The 19174-nt window shown below is 41.1% G+C and overlaps 1 protein-coding gene across 2 annotated transcripts; it reads left to right on the plus strand.

Moving 5' to 3' along the window:
• The first annotated feature begins 811 nt into the window (after positions 1–811).
• Positions 812–16030, plus strand: akna (AT-hook transcription factor). Of its 2 annotated transcripts, none has more exons than XM_037266346.1 (22): positions 812–1095; positions 3565–3984; positions 4172–4823; positions 7814–8117; positions 8859–8933; positions 9719–9875; positions 10012–10121; positions 10208–10255; positions 10336–10454; positions 10524–10671; positions 10790–10911; positions 10989–11145; positions 11232–11338; positions 11483–11691; positions 12127–12289; positions 12701–12835; positions 13935–14068; positions 14225–14344; positions 14418–14516; positions 14594–14689; positions 14992–15103; positions 15210–16030. In XM_037266346.1, the coding sequence occupies exons 2-22, from the start codon at positions 3681–3683 to the stop codon at positions 15466–15468; spliced, it is 3630 nt and encodes a 1209-aa protein (XP_037122241.1). In that variant the 5' UTR covers positions 812–1095; positions 3565–3680; the 3' UTR covers positions 15469–16030. The 2 variants fall into 2 exon arrangements, with proteins under 2 accessions (XP_037122241.1, XP_037122242.1); XM_037266347.1 differs by having other exon boundaries at positions 11028–11145.
• Positions 16031–19174: the final 3144 nt, after the last annotated feature.

Below are 19174 nucleotides of genomic sequence, written 5' to 3' on the forward strand. Positions count from 1 at the left end.
TTCCTGGACAGGTGTCACATATACTATTTTTCATACTAGGTGTATTTTTATTTTTATTTTTTGCTCTCACTGTGGGCCTGACGATCAACCAAGTCATCTACAAAGAGATCCTGTGGGATTTTTTTTTTATTTAGTGCATGAGTAGAGGCAAGAGTTGCTGCAGGATAACTCATGACTGACTCATGACTCATAACTCAAACAACCTAACATGTAAATGTTTTGAAAAATAACAATAAAATAAATAAAATAACAATAACATAAAATACTCAGCCGCATACATACTCAAATGCAAAAACTCAAACCGGAACCCTTTTGACATTTTTATTTATTCATGATCGTATTAATAGTCTGTCAATACTAATTTAGAATTAATGTGGGGGGCGTGGTCATATATTGTTAAAATCATGCAAGAGAGTGTTATGGTCAGTGTTTTTGAAATGATTAAATTAGGTAAATCGCCCAGCACCAGCTTTGACATCACTCGATATGTCTTTTCTGGCTGCATGTGTGCATCTCTATGACACGTATGTTGCGCAACAGTTCCATCAAAGGCCAATTACAAATGCACGGAAAGTAAGTGTAATCCGCATTTAGAAATAAACGAGTTGATAGTGACCCCTCATGGGCAAATCTTGTAAAAGCAAGTTGAAAGACGTTTGTACTCATGACTAACTTCCGCTAAGCTCCTCCTTCAAGGTACTTCACCAATCAAACGACCTCTATCATTTAAAAAGACTTTATATGAAGTCCCGAATCTTGTCTGTTAGGGAGCTATGCGAGAAGATTACGTAGCGGTCACATTGTATACAGAAACCTAATTTAGGTAGTGCCTATAAAATTGTTACAGCTAGCAGTAGCGTAAGATGACGAGGTAGGATGGCGGCTTTGTTACAGTAATGATCTGAGAGAAGCAGAGCAGCTCATGTGCCTTACAGACCAACTCAGGGTATTATAACTAAGCTATAAGTACAAGTTAAATCAGCGATTCATTCTGTGCAAGCATGCTCATCTGTCTGCAACTTGCAGCATCGTGTTCAATTTTACAAATCTGGCTACTTCGACAGAAACAAACGGTGAAACATGTTCCAAAGTCAGGTATGAAGATTGTTTGTCAAAGTTGTTTTCATATCGCGAGCTGGCAAAATGTGTCGTAAGAAGTAGTGAGTTTATAAAACATAAGGCGTAAATTAAGGCATTCATCTCGTTTAACAGTCACCTGCACCTTGTACAAATTGTATCCTTTTCACTAAGGTAAATTTGCTTACTTTAGTTTGACGTATCGTGTTGTGTGTTGAAAACTGAATGGTTTGTTGTGCTGAGTGTGTCCCATGGTGACACAGGGGCGGGTCTTTGCTCTCAGTTTAGTGGTTTTCATGGCAACGTACCCTTGTGAAATCTGAAAATACTGCCTGCGAGCCGTCTCATGTTAAGGTAGAGGTAGATTATTTTTTATATATTAATTGAATATTTGTTGCCCAAAATATTTTGTCTCCCGGGATGATGAGTCGTTTTGCAGCTCTGTAGTTCTTAACAATTGTTGAGCAAGTCTTTCTGCACAGATTTGGATTAGTCAAGCGGTAAGATTTAAGTAATACTTATAAGTGTTTTGTCTGCAAGATGAACATGTGAGTGTGCCTTGCATGAAATGGAAACTGTCTAAAGCTCATTCAACATCAAGAGCAGAATTAATATTGTGATCCTCTTTCATCCTCTTTCATTCATGAGTTAACGAATAATGTTTCTAGTTTTGCTAGTGGAAAGTCAATGCCATATTGCACATTATTAAAATGTTAAATTACGCTTTTTATGTTATTATTAAGATAATAATCCATTTCAATGCACTAATCATATTAATAATCTGTCACAATAATTGTCAACGAGGCCGGATACATCAATTTGTGTACGTTTATTTCTGTGAATAAAAAAAAGGTTACATTTTCAAATGATCACTTGTACAACATTCTGAGGAAATCACAATGTCCCATCACTGGTGAGTTCTATTTATAGCTATCACAGTGCAATTCTCAGACAATCTATACTTCTCTGGTCTGTTTGTCTTTACTGGGAACAAAATTTCCATTAATCTTTAAATAGAATCTGAAATAACAATTTCAAAGTGGCTGCAGTCCAAGGTCATATTCGTAGACCTGTAATATGTTTTAAAAAATACAAAGGACCTTGATTTACAACAAAGGTTCTAATTCCTACATTGCTGATGTAAGCATAAAATATATCTCTAAGCTGTGCCAATGCAGTGATAAAGTTATAAATACAGTACATGTATATTTGTTTGTATAAACACTCTTCATAAAAATAAACATGAAAGCATAGTACATTGTTGAGTTGAATTGAATTCCTTTATTGTCACGTTAACGCAGTGTTAACTGTGAAAATTAGTTTGGCAGCTCCACGTGGCAGATCATACATATACTAACAGTATAAAATACAGATAAAATGCAATACAAAAATAGAATAATGTTAATGTACAGTTACAGTGGTAACTGAGCTTCTGGCGTAACGTGATTACGTATTCCTTCGCTGCGTAAACTAGTTCATGGCATGCCCTGTGTGATCTAGAAATTGCATGTGTTGACCCTCCTATACACAGTATTCATACAATTGTATCTCACAAAATGATGATAATACCACTTTTTAAAAAAAAAAAAAAAACACCCACCAAGATAATACAGTATGACCTGTATAGTCTTCAAATAAGCAATCAAGTTTGTCGTGGGCTTTTCTGAATTTACTCCCAAGATAAATTCAGATACCTGCAGATGATATTTTGTGGTTTCCTCTGTTGAGATTCTCATGGGTTCTTTTCTAAACATGCCGCATTTGTTTTTGCTGCTGGTATCCAAAATTGCAGGATGGAAAAAACGTTTGGCACGTTGGCCAGTATGAAGGCACGATGGCCGAGTTCTCATCATGAATACGTGTTCAATAGTTGTGTACAGATACAGAGAATGCCAGATTGCACCAAGTTAGCAATCTCCTCTTAATCTGGGCTACTGAAGAAGCATTGCAGCCACTTCTCCTAATGAGAACGTGAGTGCTGCTCTACTGCAGTGCTCTCTACTTAGCCCCTTTTATAAGAATTACTCAATGAGCAGGAGAACATTTTAAAAATGTTGATTATTCTGGCATGTTAAATTAGAACTGTAGCTTTGCTGGACTTCAGCCCTTTTGTTTTGTTCTGTTTGTTACCATATTGCAACAATAAATGCCTTCAAATTTCATTTGCTCTCTCTGACCCACATTTATGTATTTGATAGGATTCTCGCAGAATGTATTGAAAATACTCCAAAACAAGTGATAGTCAGTGTTGTCAAGTTTAAATGGCCCAATTATAAGAGTCCCATAGGGCAATGAGAAAAGTCCCGAATCAGGACCACTTGGGTGCTTCAATTTAAAAAAATTCAATTCAACTTTATTCTTTTTTTTTTTTTTTTTACTTGGATCAGCAAGTAACTTTAAAGTCTAATCAGACAAAGGTATCTTCAGGTTTTTTTATGATGATAATTTTAGGCTTCAAGTGAACTCAGCATTTTTGTCACTTTCTAGGAGCTACATTTAAAGACTTCCTCCACACAATTGGAGCAGCTAACTGATGGGACCGCAAGGGCCACCCTGCAATATTTTCTCAGGTCAGAGTTGAGTTATAATAATCTGACAAGCAAATGGAGATTGTGAAGAACACAAAAGCAGAGCTTCTATCTCCAGCTCCAACGTGCATCTCACCCACCAACTCTGAAATGTCTGAAGATGCGTGGGATGAGGAGGAAGAACAAGATGACTTTTACAACCAGATGGATGAGAACGGCATCATTGGATTAACACTGGTGGAGGAGACACAGGAACACGATGATCACGCAGAATACAATCGAAAATCATTTGGGGGCCGTGAGGAACCGGATATGCCGCCTGAGGAGCTCAATTGCATCTTTGATGAACATCTTAAAGATGTGGCTATACTCTCACCCTGTGAGTCATTGAATTTAAATTTTTGCTGATTAACTGAGTTATGTGTGCAAACAAAACTGATGCCATAATATACCTCAGAGACAAAAGTCTGTAAAATAATGATATAACAGCATCTCTCTGTAAAAGAAAATGAAGAGATCAGTTTTGCATTTTGGGTTAATTGTGCTGATTTAATTTGTCAAAACAGATGGAGCAGAAAGTGAGTGGGGTTTGCCAAGTGGACCAGTCAACAATAGCAAAGAAGAGTCAGAAATCATCAGTGAGCACCAATTTTTTGAGTCTCCACCCTTGATAGAAGCTGATGGAGATTGCAAACCTCAGTATGCAACATACCAGGCTTCCTCTCGTCCGACACTCCCCATTTTCACTCGCCTGTGCCATTTAGAGGAAATGGCTGCTGCTCCGGGAATCACAAGCGAAACCATTCCAGATATGTTCTTTGCAGACTCAAACAGCCTCATGACCTGCGAGTCCAGTCTTCACCACCAAGATAAATCTGAAAACACGGAACAAGTACTAGGAAATGATGCCATCTCTCTTCAATCACAAATGAGGCGTGCAGACTCAAACAGCATCGTGAGCTGCGAGTCCGGTCTTCACCACCAAGAAAGCTCTGAAAATGAGGAGCAAATAGACGGAGAAGAAGATGTCATCTCCCCTCAGCAACGAATGACTAATCAGGAGACTAGTGAGAATTCAAAGACCGGTCCTAAAAAAAACACTCCCTCACTGAAGCAAGTGTCACATCACTGTCGTAATGCTGTACTTCCAAGGACAAGTGGTCATAACAAACCAAAGGAAGACTGCTGTCACATTCCCAGAAGAGCTAATGAATCAAGGTGATTCAACTACAATGGTGCCTTGAGATTGTCTCAAATGTACATACCGTAATTTTCGGACTATAAGTCGCACCGGAGTATAAGTCGCACCAGCCATAAAATGCCCAAAAAAGTGAAAAAAAACATATATAAGTCGCTCCGGAGTATAAGTCGCATTTTGGGGGGCAATTTATTCGACAAAATCCAACACCAAGAACAGTCATGAACGAGCAACAACAGGCTAAACGATAGCTATGCTAACGTGACATAAACACAAACTAAGAGCTGAGAACGGCCCTGACGTAAAATTCAGAGTTATTCAAAAAACTATTACATAAATAACACGTTAATAAAACCATCTGCGTCACTCCAATTCATTAAATCCATCAATCGTCCTTTGTCAACAATGCGTGCGCGCCGCTGACGGCTTTTGCACTTAAAAATATTCCACAGGCCCATATAACGATATATAAATTATATATCAAATAACTATTATATAAGCAATAATGTTATCAAACCATCTGTGCACTCTAAATCATTAAATCCATCGATCAAATTCCTCGTCCTTTGTCAACATCGCCGCGCGTGCGCCCTGACGCCAGCCTCGTCGTTATTCCACAGATTTACTATATAACTATATTGTAGCGTTAACAAAGTTCAAGGAAAGACGTGGGTTTGGTAAACGGCTCTTTATTTAACAAAACAAACTTACAGGCGTGTGGCGGCGTGGACGTCCAGCCACGGAAGTGGACGAGAGCTCCATACGATAGGACCGGGCGTGCGTAGAAGCATTGTCCGAGCACCATCCACCGTCCTCGGACAGCCAGCCGGCTGAGCGCCGGCCCTCGACTTCCATCCACGGAGCTGAAAGGCAGCTCGGTAGAGTAGGACCGGGCGTGCGTAAAAGCATTGTCCGAGCACCATCCACCGTCCCTGGACAGCCACCCGGCCGAGCGCCGGCGCCCGACTTCAATCCACGAAAGTGAAAGAAAGCTGGACGAGTCGATCTTTGTCCTTTATGTAAACAACCGTCGCGCTGCTGACGCGCGACGTCGCGTCGCGCTGCTGTCGCGCGTCACTCGTCCAGCTTACTTTCACTTTCGTGGATTGAAGTCGGGCGCCGGCGCTCGGCCGGGTGGCTGTCCAGGGACGGTGGATGGTGCTCGGACAATGCTTTTACGCACGCCCGGTCCTACTCTACCGAGCTGCCTTTCAGCTCCGTGGATGGAAGTCGAGGGCCGGCGCTCAGCCGGCTGGCTGTCCGAGGACGGTGGATGGTGCTCGGACAATGCTTCTACGCACGCCCGGTCCTATCGTATGGAGCTCTCGTCCACTTCCGTGGCTGGACGTCCACGCCGCCACACGCCTGTAAGTTTGTTTTGTTAAATAAAGAGCCGTTTACCAAACCCACGTCTTTCCTTGAACTTTGTTAACGCTACAATATAGTTATATAGTAAATCTGTGGAATAACGACGAGGCTGGCGTCAGGGCGCACGCGCGGCGATGTTGACAAAGGACGAGGAATTTGATCGATGGATTTAATGATTTAGAGTGCACAGATGGTTTGATAACATTATTGCTTATATAATAGTTATTTGATATATAATTTATATATCGTTATATGGGCCTGTGGAATATTTTTAAGTGCAAAAGCCGTCAGCGGCGCGCACGCATTGTTGACAAAGGACGATTGATGGATTTAATGAATTGGAGTGACGCAGATGGTTTCGCGCTGCTGTCGTCACTTGAAATTCAAATTACAGTAATCCCTTGCTACATTGCGGTTCGTTTATCGCGGTTTCATTTTTTTTTTTTTTGAAATTTTTTTTTGAAATTTTTTGAAAAAAAAAAAAACACATATAAGTCGCTCCTGAGTATAAGTCGCCCCCCCACCCAAACTATGAAAAAAAACGCGACTTATAGTCCGAAAATTACGGTATTTCTTTTTAACCTTTTTGCGTGAACTCAAAATTTCAAGGCAACTAACTTCAAACACATTTCTGTTTGGACAATTCAACAATTATAATTTGCTTATGTGAAAATTGGCTTTCCTGCATTTCAACAGAGAAATATCAGTTTACAAATTATTTTCAATCAAGCTAACTTTGTTCCCATATCTTTCAATAATTTATATTTTGAAATTGCTCCAACTGAGATTACATTTGTAGCCCGAAAGAATTTGTTGTGTTGAAGTTGTGTTTTTTACTGTGTAAACGTCAGTGTATAGTGCCGTGCCAGACAGTGAGGTCAACTGAACACATTTTACGCATTGGTCTGGCAAATAGTGAACTTGTTAAACTAAACCTAATTCAAAGAAAAACATTACACCTTCTGTATTTAAAACAGCCATATAGCTTTGGCTTTCAGTCTCCAATGTAGTAAATGATGGGAAATAATGTATGTTGCAGTGCTTGAACCCACAGCAACATCAGACAGACAATATAACAGTCCTCAGTCATATATATTCTTTATCGTCCGTGTAGAATGAATAATGTCAGTGCCATGCTGACATGGGAGTTGATAAGTCAATTAAACGGAATTATGAATCCAACTTGAGTTCTTGATAGCACATGCTCCACTGTAATAAGCTTATAGTGCTCTGTCAGTGACTTTTCCATCTGTCTGCCTGAAAGGTGGCCAAAGGAAGGCACATCAGAAAAAGCAGCATTCATTCAATGAAGTACGACAAAACCAAAAATGACATTTCTGTATTTTTCAGTTCAATATTATGGGGTGTCATTTTACCTCATTAAAATACATATTACAAACGATATGTTGTTCTATTTCTGGAGGAAATCTGGATCGCATTAATGGTATTTCCATTCACGTCAATGGGGAAAGATGATTTGAGTTGTATTTTGAATTACAAGCATGGCCACAGTATGAATTGAAAGTGAATCTCAAGGTACCACTGTATACCAATCATTGTCTGTCTATACTTTTGCCACACTCATTCTCTTTACTACACTTTGCTTTTTGTCTATTAATAATTAACCGTGTTGTTATTTCAGAAAAGCCTATCCAACTCACTGGGTACCAGATTTGTCCCAGGTAAAGCCGAGGGTGTCTTTTCCTAAAGGGGATTACAAGCCACCCAAGAGCAGATGGTCTTCCAAGAATCCTCCAAAGTCGCTGACACCAGAGGCCCCTGTTGTCTTTAAATCTCCTGCTGAGATTGTGAAAGAAGTTCTATTGAACACAAATGACGGACCTCAGCCACCATTTGACTTTAACGAAAGAACATCACCTAACGGCACCGTGCCTCAGGAATTCCGAAGCCAGCAGAAAGCCGGTATCCTGCTTGATCAGCTCCAGGTACGACTTGGAATGTGTCCCCATTACTGGTATGCCAGTCACAGTCTTTTCTTGCTGTACTGGAAATACAATTGCTAAAACGTACAATTACTAGCCCTTGAGATGAAATTCCTAAACAAAAGAATACAGAAAAATAAAACCCTGTAGTGCCTCCACTAGTCTAAACACGACCTTCTGATTAATATTGTGTTTGTAGAATACGAGTTAAGCAGCAAAATTCCCCCACTTTTATCTATCTCAGGCCATTTTGCCACTTGCTGTCGAAAAAAAAAATTACTTCACAGTTGCCAGGTCTCGCGACGCAAGTAATCATGGCTCAACTTCAGAAAACTGGTGAGCCGCGATTGGTTGTTCGTGAGATCAACAACTGTGATGTCATTTTCAGTTGACAGCAAATGGCCACCTCTTGAGATGGTTAAAAACTGGTGCATACATTAACAGGTCAATATCATTTTTTTGTTTTGTTTTTACTCGGCCCCACCAAACAGGTTTTGCAGGTCATACTGTAGTATGTATACAGAATTTTTCATTTACATCACATAAACCTCCTCTGTAGGCTTTTTATATCCACTGTACTCTCAACCTACACGATAGGAGATAGTTATTGGAACGCTATCACCTACGCCAGCTAAAAGTGGAAGTAAATATTGAAAGTAGGACTGAGTGTAGGTGTTTTCCACCAAAGCACTGCCATTTATATTTTTCTATTTTCTTCCATGTTTCCTCTCCTCTGGCTGGCAGGAGGACCACGGCAGACTGCTGACTAAGTATGCAGAGGCAGCGAACACAATTGACCGCCTGCGGCTGGAAGCCAAGGTTTGAGCATCTTAAACCACTGTTTGAATTCATTAATTTCATCACTACTATTTTCATTTATTTGGATGTTACAAAGAAAGAAAACATTTGTCATTTGCAACATTGTCACTAATAAACATTAAAAATAAAAATGATGCCCCATGACCCTGATGAGGTCCATCAGTATTAATTGTATGAATCATGTGTGAAGAAAATTCACTTTATTCATACCTGAGGCTTACTTTCAAAGTAATTCAGAAACAAGTTGTCTTATGATCTAATTGTATATATGCCCACCACTTTTTAAGGGACTAAAAGTAATGGGGAAAAATCAAACTTTTACTTTTAATACGTGGTTAATACTTTGCACTTAATTTCAAACTGAAGCCTGGAACACATAGATTTTATCTCTATCGCAACTGAAATGCATGCTCAGTTTGATTCAGGTCAGGTGATTGACTTGACCATTGCGTTCCACATTCCACATCCAACAAGTATCTGGGAGAATATGAGCAAATAATTACTCAAAACACTTCAGAATTCATTCAGTGATTTTGTTTGCACTCACTCCAACTATGAATACAAGGGAAACCGTTTGATTGGCAGCCACATACCCATCAGGCAGCTGAGCCGCCAATTGTCCCATTACTTTTGGAACTAAGAAACTGCCAGGGACATAAACAAACTGTAGTATTCCCGACACCGTTCACCAGATTTAAATGTAAAAATGTTGTTAGTAATGAATCGGACTGTAGTGGTTGTAAGGTTGATGATTTTCTCATTTTGGGTGACTCAATTATTCCAAGGTTAACCTGTACTCTGACCAACCAACGTCTGCTCAAGTCATGCCATCAGGACTGCATGTAGAGCCTTCAAAGTTCATGCGGCTGGACTTTCCTCAAGCTCAGAAAGCACAGCCCAGATCATTTTCCCTTCAGCCAAGTGGACCCGGCACACACTTAAGTAAATTTATCATAATCATCATCTCTGCTCCAATGTATCGCATCACGTATCATTCAGCAATTATGAAATGGTTTCAAAAAAATGTAATGATTGATGAACTTTGTACAATAATCAGAATGTGTTCCTTCCCTTGCAGCTTCCTCTGGCCTATGTTTGTCTGCCTCCATTTCAAAGAGCTTTGAGTCCCAAAGCGGTCAGAAGGTGGCAAATACACTTTACGCACAGGCTGACAACTTCCTCCAGCAGGTTGCCTAATTCTCATTTCTTATGTCTAATGTGTGAAAGGTTCGTTTCATTATGTGGTGGTTTTTTGTTTGTTTTTTTACATTCAGCTCCAACATTATGAGGACTTGCTGAAGAGCAATACACCTTTCCAACAGGTGAAGTTAAGACGACTTGGAATGCCACAGATAAAAAGCTGGCTTCTACATATTCCCACTCGTTACCTCTCTCTCTATAGGGTCTTGCAGAACTTTATCAAGGACTGGACTCCTTGGAGAAAGGCTACCTGTCAGCTAGGAGAGAACACAAAGTCCTACAGGAGCAAGGCGCAGAACACGGCCACTTTGACCCCAATCGGTAGGACGGCTGGATTCTATTTTATAACTTTGTCAATGATTATATCTTTGTGCTGCCTCTGTGTGTTAGAGAGCTGGAGGAGTTCATTTACCAGTGTGGGCGGCATATGGATGAGTTGAAGGAGAGGACGGATCAGAATTCCCATGATGCTGATTCTGCTCCTGCTCTTTGTCCTCAAGCCCAAAAGTCATCTCCATCTGATAATTCTCAAGCAGAGGTAACATCTCACTGTGTGCTCCTGACCCGCATATCAAACTATATTATTCACGTGAGATTAAATCCCAGACTCAGATTTACTAGTCGTGTCTAAGCGTAGCGTTTGTCCTTCTTTCCAGAGTCAACATACACCTTTGTTGCTAGATTCAGGAGATCTGACCAAGAAAGATGTAACGCAAGTTAATCAGAATTCTTCCGACTTCAATAAAAGATATGGTCACCAAACTACAGACATTAACCAGTAAGCAGACGCAAATTTGTTATGTTGAGTGTCATGTTTTGTATTACGTTTCATGTGGCACGCTATTTGTCATACAGGAGTTCAACCGTGCATCTCACTTATGCTCCTAAATGCAGAAGGAGGAAAGAGGTTAGGAAGTCCTACAGCAGCAGTCAGAGCAGTCTCGCAGAAATAAATACATCAGAGAAGAGGAGTGCCAAACCCAAAACTGGGATTAGGAGGGTGCTTTCTCAGGTCAGCAGTGACCCGCTGATTTAAAATGAGCTTACAGCAATTCAGTATGCATGTATAGTAGTTAACTGGTTAACTGTGTTGAACAGGACGGGGTCATTTCTCCAGGAACTGACAGCGGTTTTGTTGGTTCTGAGTATAGTCATCAGATTTGGGCTGAAAATCACAGCTCTTGCCACCAGAGAGCCTCAAAGCGGTAAGTAGCCTTCACTCTCCTGCAGCAGCGATACTCTATACTTTGCTACACCCTCAATCTGACAGTCATTCATTTATTTTCAGATTGTGTTTCCATTACAATGACAATGAAGTCTTCTCGATTATTTTCCCTTTTTTGGGCCAGTGTTTCAGGACCTGCCGAAGTGAGCGTTGCGAAGCCTCAGATAATCCGAACCTCAACACCATCTCGTGATTACTCACAATCACACAGGCGCCCATTGGTAGAACCCAGTGAATATTTCCAGCAAGAAATGAGGAGGCCCTATCCTGGAGAGCGCAAGCAAAGGCAGTGGATCAGTCAGACATACTCAATCAAGACTGATAGTGAAACCAGTGAGTTTGCAAGTTAGTTTTATTCTTCTGGACAGCACATCTGAATTCTTTATTAGTGCATGGCTCACTGTGAGCAATTCCCACTTTGGCAGAGCGCTGGGGAGGCGACTCCAAAAGGCCCATTTTATGTCTTCCACTATATTGAGACTCAAGATTTAACAGGAGTGAAAGGGGCCGCTTTGCTAGGCCATGACAGATTTTAGTTGTGACCACACCCACAGCAGCGGAGCCATCCCGCTAATAGATCCTCTGGAAAGCACTCAGAGTTATGCAGAGTTACACCACCATGATTTACACTGGTCACAATAACTTTAAAATATATATTTTTTTAATTATTATATATTATTATATGAAATAAAAATCAAGACTTCTTTATCATATCTAGATTTTTTTCCTTTCCTTGTGTATTGAATCTATTATCTTTTGTATCACCAGCTCATACTGCACCTGAGGACTTACAAAGTGATCAGTATGAAGAAACCCTGCCCTGTTCCTCTCCAAGCTCCTCCTCCTCCTCTTCTTCCTCCACCTCTGCTGTGCATCATCACCAAGGCGACGCTCTTGAAACGCTGAGGTCCAGTCAGGTGGTGACTTGCAAGTGAGTGTGACGCAGCTGCTGCCATGGCGACGGCTGTGCAAACAAAGCACCCCTCCAGACACTTTAGTAACCATTTATTTGCAGAGTATCAATCTCACCAGCTCATGCATTGCTGACTGAGCCTTTGTTCAGTAACATCAGGCATTGTTTTATATTTTATTTCAGGCCTGGCTGCTAATGAGTAGGGCTACATATATCGAGGTAGTCTACTGCGTCTTGCCTTCTGCATGGTTTGGTGTGGAATAACTCAGATTTGTGTATTTTGTGTGCTGAGTTTGACTCCTGCATTGATTGGATGGTGTTGTCTTGACTGTTGCCACTGCACAGCACTCACATTTCCTGCACCTTTATTATTTGATCTTTGACATGAGTTGCTGTGGGGGAAAAACTTTGAATTTGTGTTCTTCATAGTGATTCAAGTCAGGCTCTGCAGGCCAAGTCCACCACGCCAGAGCACAAAGGGGAGAATCCCATGACAAACCATCGTACTGTAACTCATACCACTCAAGACAACTGCACTCGGCATAGAACTTCACATCCTCTCAGGTTGGTTCATTTCCTCAAAGTGTGGCCCCCGAACTTCAGTGTGGAACTCAATTTAAAGGGCTCGTGATGTGATGACATTCTGGCAGCGTATTGGCAACAAACTCTTGTATGGGAGTATCGGCATGTCACAAAAGCAGTCCTGGCCGCCATAATTCACTGCTCAAAACACACAAATGGCAGTAAGGTTGTTTATTTTATCAGCATTATTCACAGTACACTACAGAATATGCGATACTGAAAACTGTCAAATCTCATGATTGATTTTATAGGGAAAAAATATTGGGTCCACTATCTGCAGACAGAGGCAGACCACCTTTTCTGAGAACAACCCAGTTTTTTTCATATACAGGATTTCAACAGCAGCTCAAGTTTTTGCAGCTGTACAATGCAATCTATTGATGTTTTATGCCTTAAATCAAGGTTTCTCCCCTCATTATATATTTTTTGACAGTAAACCTAACTACAGTGATCCCTCGCTACTTCGCGTTTCGTTTATCGCGGCTTCACTACATCGCAGATTTTTTTTCCAAATTACAAAAAACATTTAAAAGTCAAAATAAAACTTCTAAATTGAGGAAACATGTGTCTAACCTTTAGGACAGTGTAGTATTGGTCCAAATGTTCGTTTACATTCCTTTAGAAGTCAGTTTTCGCGTGTTAGCACGATCGTGAATTTGCATATTTCCACTAACTCGTTAGCCTGCCCAGTACCTCTTGTTGGTGACTGTACTTCGTGGATTTCACTTATCGCGGGTAGTTTTTGGAACCAATTAGCCGCGATAAACGAGGGATTATTGTATATACAGAGGTTCTGAGGTCGATTTGATTGGATATTGAGAGAAATGTGCTAAAGGAGAATGTAAGGGTGTACACAGTACTTTCACTTTCACTGCCTTTTATCATTTTCTTCTGTTTGGTTTGATATTCCATTGAAGAGACCACATAAAATCGACTGCAATTATAAAAGCTGGACATGATAGCATTAATATACTAACGACTGTCGAAGCCCTATATACTGTATCTTGTGCTTGTATTTGTGTAACAGCCCAGCATCTTTATCCTTGACGTTGCTTAAATTTGTTGGCAATTTGTCGCTTAGGTCTCAAGATCCCTTGAGCGAAATTAGCGGATGCAACAGAAAGAAATGGACAATTGATAGGAATGAGGTGGAGAAGGTGGCGAGACGCACAGCAAGAAAAAGATTGGCACACCAACAACAAACTCGTGACACATGTATGTTTATCTGAAATACGATTGGAGCTTTCACTTCAACCTTCACTCGACTCTGGTGCTTTCACTACGCTCTTCATTCCACAATGTTTACTCCAAGACCCTTTGTAAATGTATATTATTATCGTTGTTATAAATGCAAGACCATTTACATCTCAGCAACTGCAACGGAGGATGTCAATTCTGCTTGTCGACTTCTGGTGTCAAGATCGACTCAAACATCTATTGCTGTAGCTGACAGCCAACCTTCACACACAAGTGCCCAAGTCCAGCACACAAGTAAGAATATGCGTCACTCTGTAAAAAATGATATCCAATCAGGAGAACATTGTATTGGAATTCTGTTTTTTAGAGCGGGATCATACGGAGTGCTCAGATGACAATGATGGCAGAACAAGCAGAGTTGTTCCTTGCTCTCAGTGTTTTTCACATACCAAAGTGTCTTTGGAAAGTAAGCAGCATCCCTTCATCCTGAATGTGAAGTTTTGTCTTTTATCTAGCTTTATTGCGCCTTTTTTTAACCACCAGAACCAGCAGGTGGCAATCAAGAGCCAGCCCAGTTCTGTTCCTGTCGTCACTGTCATCATTGTGGACATTCTGATATCAAGACAAACAATGAGAAAGGTGAGGACGTCTTGCGGTCAAACCTGTATGTACTGTATGTGTGTCTCTATGGCCTTGAATATACCTGCAACTTGTCTCATGGGACTAAGACCTTTGTAACTTTAATTACCACCACCCCTTGTCCAATAAGGTCGATCATTACATCCAATAAAGTGTATTACCCTCTGAAACTGTTGCATCACCTCTCATCATCAACTGGCACGGATTATGTCAATTAGTTCAGCATTAGGATAAATGATAGTTTCTAGAAATACGGTTGTTGCATTTCTCATTGTTAGTTAGTATCTGATATGATTTCACAGACTGTTGGAAAGACTCAAACACCCCGAGGACCTCCAGTTGCACACGAACAGAGACTCTCAGCCGAGCGCCACCACCTGCTGTGTGCCCGTCATTGTGTCCTACACCATTGCTGTAAGGGACATGCCCACCTGACCTTAACACAACACAACTTTTTATTTATTCGTGTGACCTGTCACACTCTGTGAATTTATGGCTGTTTTTTTTTTTTAATCATTAGCCTCTATCTCCAACCTCAACCCATCCACGTGTGCACCAACAACGCAGGCTCTCCTTCAAAAGTCGGCAATAGCAACGAGGAGGAGAGGTTGCGACCCGCGTCGTGCCTTGTTCCACAACGCTCTCTAGATGACGCCCTCCTAGCTGCGAGGAAGATGAATGATAGATCAAAACGCATGGTGCGTTCACTGACCGCAGGCCTGCGTTCTCTGGAACGACTGTCCAAGTCCCACTCCAACTCCAACTCTAACTCAGACTGACTAACAGTGTCTCTGCCCATAGATCCTGCCTGGAGCAGGTGATTCAACTTCTCAGCTGATCTTAAGTTGTTGTCGTTCGAGAACTTCTGTTTCGCTGTTATATCAAATGATGTGCTGGAATACCTAATGGGCAAACTATCACCAGCCCCCAAAATATTTGATGCTGTGTAAACCATAGATAAATCTCAATGAGCACATTTAGCATCCCAAAACAATTTACAATTGTAGACTCGTGGATCATGGCTCTCTGTTTGGGGTTTACTAGGCAATTGGTTCAATGTTTATGGACTCAAGCTGACTGATATTGTTGCACAAACTGGTTTTCTAATTAAGCAATTTAGGGAAAAGGTTGTCCCTCTTGACTTCTGTGTCGGCAGCCCGGGTTTACTTTCCACTCAAAGGATGGTGTGAAAATGAGTGTGAATGCTTGTCTGTGTCTGTATTGTGAATGACTGGTCGCCAATCCTCGGTGTAGTCCAGGGGTGTCAAACTCATTTTTTTCGCGGGCCGCATTGTCGTCATAGCTTCTTTTGGAGGGCCAATATGACTGTCAACCCAAATAAATGTATAAGCACCTCATATTATATACAGTAAAAGCTACAAAACAAACTGACAAATAACTCGTTTTCAAATCAGATGAGTAAAAACTGGTCAAATATTAAAAAAAAAAGATATTAAAAGTGAAGACAATTTGTAATTCTACTAATGACACACAAATTTGTTGCACAATTAGTCTTCACGGGCCACATAAAATGATGTGGCGGGCTGTATCTGGCCTCCGGGCCTTGAGTTTGACACCAGTGGTGTAGTCCATCGTTGCGATAAATACCAGTTTATTGCTGGTGTACAAAATGGATGAATGGATGTATAGTATTTTGAAACAGGGTGTAATCCCCTCTTTTTGTCATCTTTTAGAACTACCTTATTAGCGTTCACTGCTAATAATGACGGGTTTATTTTTGTGTCATTCATTGCACTTAAGTGTCTTATTGGCACTCACTGCCACATCATGCAATGTTTGTGCATATTTTGAATTCTGTGGAAGTAAGTTTAAAGTGTTTCATTTTTCTTGTGAGGGAACACGTCTATAGTTGGGAGTGCAAATGAAGGTCACTTAATTTACATCGAAATGTTTTATACAGAAAATATTACTGTGAAGATTGTGCTGTCCTTGTCACCAGTGTCATGTAAATTAGGCCATTACATTTGTAAGAAGTAACTCTAGATTCCACTCCGCGGGGGTTAGGGAGATGGACCGAAGGCCAAATTGGTATTTTGTTGTAATTCGTCAAGGTGATTGTTTTTTTTTCTTTATAAAAAAAAAAAAAGTTAAAAAAATAGTTTCGGTTACATTTGTAAGAAGTAACTCTATAGACAGACCCCAACCAAGTACATAGAAAAACATGTTTAGTAATAAAGATTTTTTTTAAAATGCCAACATTATCAAATTCTTTGACCATAAAGTGTCACGACTCGCCCCCGGTCAGTCCATTATGTGTACGTTGTCATTAGTTCTGTCCGTGTCTGTGTGCTCGCCCCTCCCTTCCTGTGTCTACTCTCAATCTATGTACTAATAATCACAGTCACCTGCCTCTTGTTACCTGTCGCGTGTATAAGTCCTGTCTGCGTGTCACACCCTTGTCGGATTGTTCTTGTCTCTCGTCTCGTCTGTCGTCGTTCCTGTCTTTATCTTGTCGTCTGTTCAGTCAGTCTTGTCCCTAGTCGAGCTTCTTATAGTCTGTCTTTTGAGTTCTTCAATAAACCCTGGTCCAAGCTGCATTTGGTCGCCCAGCTCCAATCACTCTATGACAAAGTATTACCATAGTAGTACCGTAGTATTTGAAATTATCTTTGTACCACTAGTACTTCAATAGTTATGATGCTAATGTTTTGAGATTTATATATTATTATTTCTATTCTTACCAGGTGACATTTGTCACATCTGGCACTCCCACAGCATCTCCTTTCTGCATTTGGCACATGTGAACTTGTTACAATAAACGCAACACTTGGTCGAAGAAATTTAGATTCAAAGCTTTGTCATATGCACAGAGCAGTAGTGCGCTACATTGCTTACAGATAGTCTGAACACACCTGGCACTTCCACAACATCTCCTTTCTGCATTTGCCACAAGTGAACTTGTTGCAATAAACACAACGCTTAGTGGCATGGTTATTCTTGCAGCAACACATAACCTGGCACAATACCCTGTGTCAGGTGTGGGTGGTTGCTGCTGAAAGTTTTCCTGAGACACCTTCTTGGCTGCCATATGAGACTTTGCAAGCTCTCTTGCTAGCTTCACCAAGAAGTCTGCCCGTCTCTTTGACCCCAGTGCATGCCTGGTAAAGTACTTGTGCATTCAGTGCTGCAATGTCAATAATGTTGTAAAACACAGCGACTGGTCAACGCTGTGTTACTGAACGCACAGTGTACTTTCGTCGCATCTGGTCCATGACATCCACACCCCATTTTAGGCTGTTGTAGTCGATGACTGTGTTGGGCTTTTTTTTCGGGTATCCCCAATCTCCACCACACTGCATTCTATTGATGATGCGGACAGTCTTTCTCCGTTTGGGGGCATAAACGGTCAGTGTGACCCCAGAGGTTGAAAACACCTGTGTGCTGAATTCCTTACGGTCCAAAGTCTTTTTGCCAAAGTCTCACGGTGAACCTTGTTTACCACACACCAAGGAGTGTGGTCTTCCGACTGAGCAGTCGTCACGCTAGTGACAATGAGGTAAAAAAATTGTCTGTGGTAACGGTTCTTCCTTTGTCCATAAATGGTTCCATAAGATTCATCACATTTTCTGATAGTTTTTGTCTTTGTTGGAAAAAGTTGCTCATCTATGGTGATGTTCCTTCTTGGGTTATAAGAAGTAATGCAGTTAGTAACAAAAGACTAATGTGAGAGACTGCAGCAAACAGGTTGTTTGCACCTCGTGTGTCCTTGTCATCTAAGCGTAGGTACCACATGTCCTGGAAGCCGTTTTGAGCCATTAGCTTGCAGATTGAGGGCACTCCCAGTGTTGCTGACCATGCATCATGGATGAGGATTGCAATGAACGCCATTAGTTCAGGGAGGGCCATTAACCAGTTTTCTTGCTGTGTCTGGCATGCATGCTGGACAGTCCACTCCTAAATGCATTCTGAAGCATTTTCAGAGTGTTAAAACAGAAAACTCTACGCAACTCGACACCTCTTCTCTCGCCAAAGCAGTGCTGTAGAGGCCTTCCTATCTGTTCTTCACGCCACACTATGCTGTCTTTTGCCGTCTCTGTCGTCCACTCGTGTGTCTCCATGCGACCTCTCTTCTGGAGGTGGCGAATGGCTGAGATGAATAGAAAGGATTGTCAACTTACTCTGGCTCCGGTGCCCCAGCGGAATTTCGCCGCCGTTCGCTGTCCACAAGCCTATTTTTTCCCCACAGTCTTTGGGGCGGCACTACCAAACAAGGAAGGGTGCGGCCAAACGGTTTCGCAAATCTGCCATCTTTATTACTGAGAGACTTTTGTAGTCCAAACAACTCAAGGATTCTTGGGGAACACAATAATGTGTTAAATGCATTTGTTAGCTTCTCGCTAATGCTAGCGTTAGCTTACTGCTTACCTTGACTGCAGTGCTTGTTTACAAGATGTGTTCATAAATATTCTGAGTGGATTGATTTTGTTACGTGTTGTATATGGTTAGCTGGACAAGCCTTCTGTT

This window comes from Syngnathus acus, chromosome 12 (assembly GCF_901709675.1).
Source record: "Syngnathus acus chromosome 12, fSynAcu1.2, whole genome shotgun sequence".
NCBI lineage: Eukaryota > Metazoa > Chordata > Actinopteri > Syngnathiformes > Syngnathidae > Syngnathus > Syngnathus acus.

What these genes read in the sequence shown, in the direction of transcription:
- akna (XM_037266346.1), top strand. Translation starts at nt 3,681, where the DNA reads ATGGAGATTGTGAAGAACACAAAAGCAGAGCTTCTATCTCCAGCTCCA. An exon ending in ACAACAAACTCGTGACACAT is followed by an intron (nt 14,069 to 14,224) that starts GTATGTTTATCT and finishes TTTACATCTCAG; the next exon opens with CAACTGCAACGGAGGATGTC. An exon ending in TACCAAAGTGTCTTTGGAAA is followed by an intron (nt 14,517 to 14,593) that starts GTAAGCAGCATC and finishes TTTAACCACCAG; the next exon opens with AACCAGCAGGTGGCAATCAA.